Here is a 1,286-nt window from a genome sequence, read left to right as displayed (position 1 = left end):
CTGTGTCAGTCTGACTGTGGCCCCACCCTCTGAACGCAGCCTAGGTGGGAGTGCTCCACAGTCCTGAGTCCTAATCGATTCTGGAATCACAGTATTTTCCTTTATACAGTGATTTTTCCACCAGTGGGTGGAAACTGATGGCTTGCACCTTATACTAGATCCAGAGCTCTGGAGCAGCTGCATAAAAGCACCTTTGCTGGATTTTTGGCACCTCCCCCATGGAGCTCATCCTAACTGACTCTGCTTGTCCCGCCTCCAAAAACTAAGTAGTGTTTCTTAGTATGAGTATATCACAATTTGTGTACAGTCACCATTTGATGGACATTTGGTGGTTCCAGTTTTGTATTGCTCTGAGTGCTACTATAGAAGTTTTCATACAACTCTTTGTATAAATATATGTTTTCACTTTTCCTGTGTAAATACCTCAGAGTAGAATTCATGAGTCGGATAGTAAGTGCATGTATAGTATTATAGTACCATACTGTTTTCCAAAATAATTGAACTACCATTATATTTGAGATTTATCTATTCATACAAGTCGATTTTTAAATTTTTAACTTTTATTTTGTTATACTGATATACCATCATTTACTTACCAATTTTCCACTGCTTTACTATTAGAAATATTACTGCAGTGAGCATACTTGTAAGTTGTTCACTGTGCACATATACCATGTAAGAGTTTATTTCTAGTGGGTGTCTACAATTGGAATTGCTGGGTTCTGGGATATACTCATCTTCAGTTTAAATAATAGTTGCTAAATTGTTTTATAAATTCACTAGGTATTAAACTTTTAAACCTGTATCAATTATTGCAGGTTTACATTGGTCTCTTCCAGATAGTCTTTATTATAATAGATATGTGGTTCTTTTGTATCAGAGTATTTGCAAAACTTTTTTGAACCTGTATTATAGACCTATTTCTTTCTTTTTTTAAATAGCAGATTCACATGGGACATTGTGTGAATCTGACTGATGAGGCTGTGGAAGCTGTCCTTACTTGCTGCCCTCAGATTTGTATATTATTCTTCCATGGATGTCCCCTGATAACAGGTTAGTCTGATAGAATTCTTGGATTCGAATCCTAGCTTCATCTTTTATTAATTGTGTGACCCTGAGTAAATTATTTATGCTGTTTCTTTATCTGTAAAATGGCTATGATGATAGTAGCTGGCTTAGTCCCGATGATTATATGATAACTCTTTATATGGTACTCTGGTGGCATAGTGGTTACAAATCAGGCTGTGAACTGCAAGATCAGCAGTTCGAAACTACCAGCTGCTCCG

General features: G+C 36.6%; 1 protein-coding gene across 1 annotated transcript in view; it reads left to right on the top strand.

Annotated features, from left to right (window-relative positions):
• AMN1 (antagonist of mitotic exit network 1 homolog (S. cerevisiae)) overlaps nt 1–1,286 on the top strand; it is a 62,106-nt gene that overhangs the window by 52,228 nt on the left and 8,592 nt on the right. Inside the window, exon 6 of the mRNA XM_006874752.1 lies at nt 942–1,053. Coding sequence (XP_006874814.1) covers nt 942–1,053 — 112 coding nt within the window. The remainder of the gene's footprint in view (nt 1–941; nt 1,054–1,286) is intronic.

The sequence above is a fragment of the Chrysochloris asiatica genome, unplaced genomic scaffold (assembly GCF_000296735.1).
Source record: "Chrysochloris asiatica unplaced genomic scaffold, ChrAsi1.0 scaffold00299, whole genome shotgun sequence".
NCBI classification, from domain to species: Eukaryota; Metazoa; Chordata; class Mammalia; order Afrosoricida; family Chrysochloridae; genus Chrysochloris; species Chrysochloris asiatica.
Note: the sequence above shows the minus strand (reverse complement) of the source record. Positions and strands in the feature narration are given on the sequence as shown.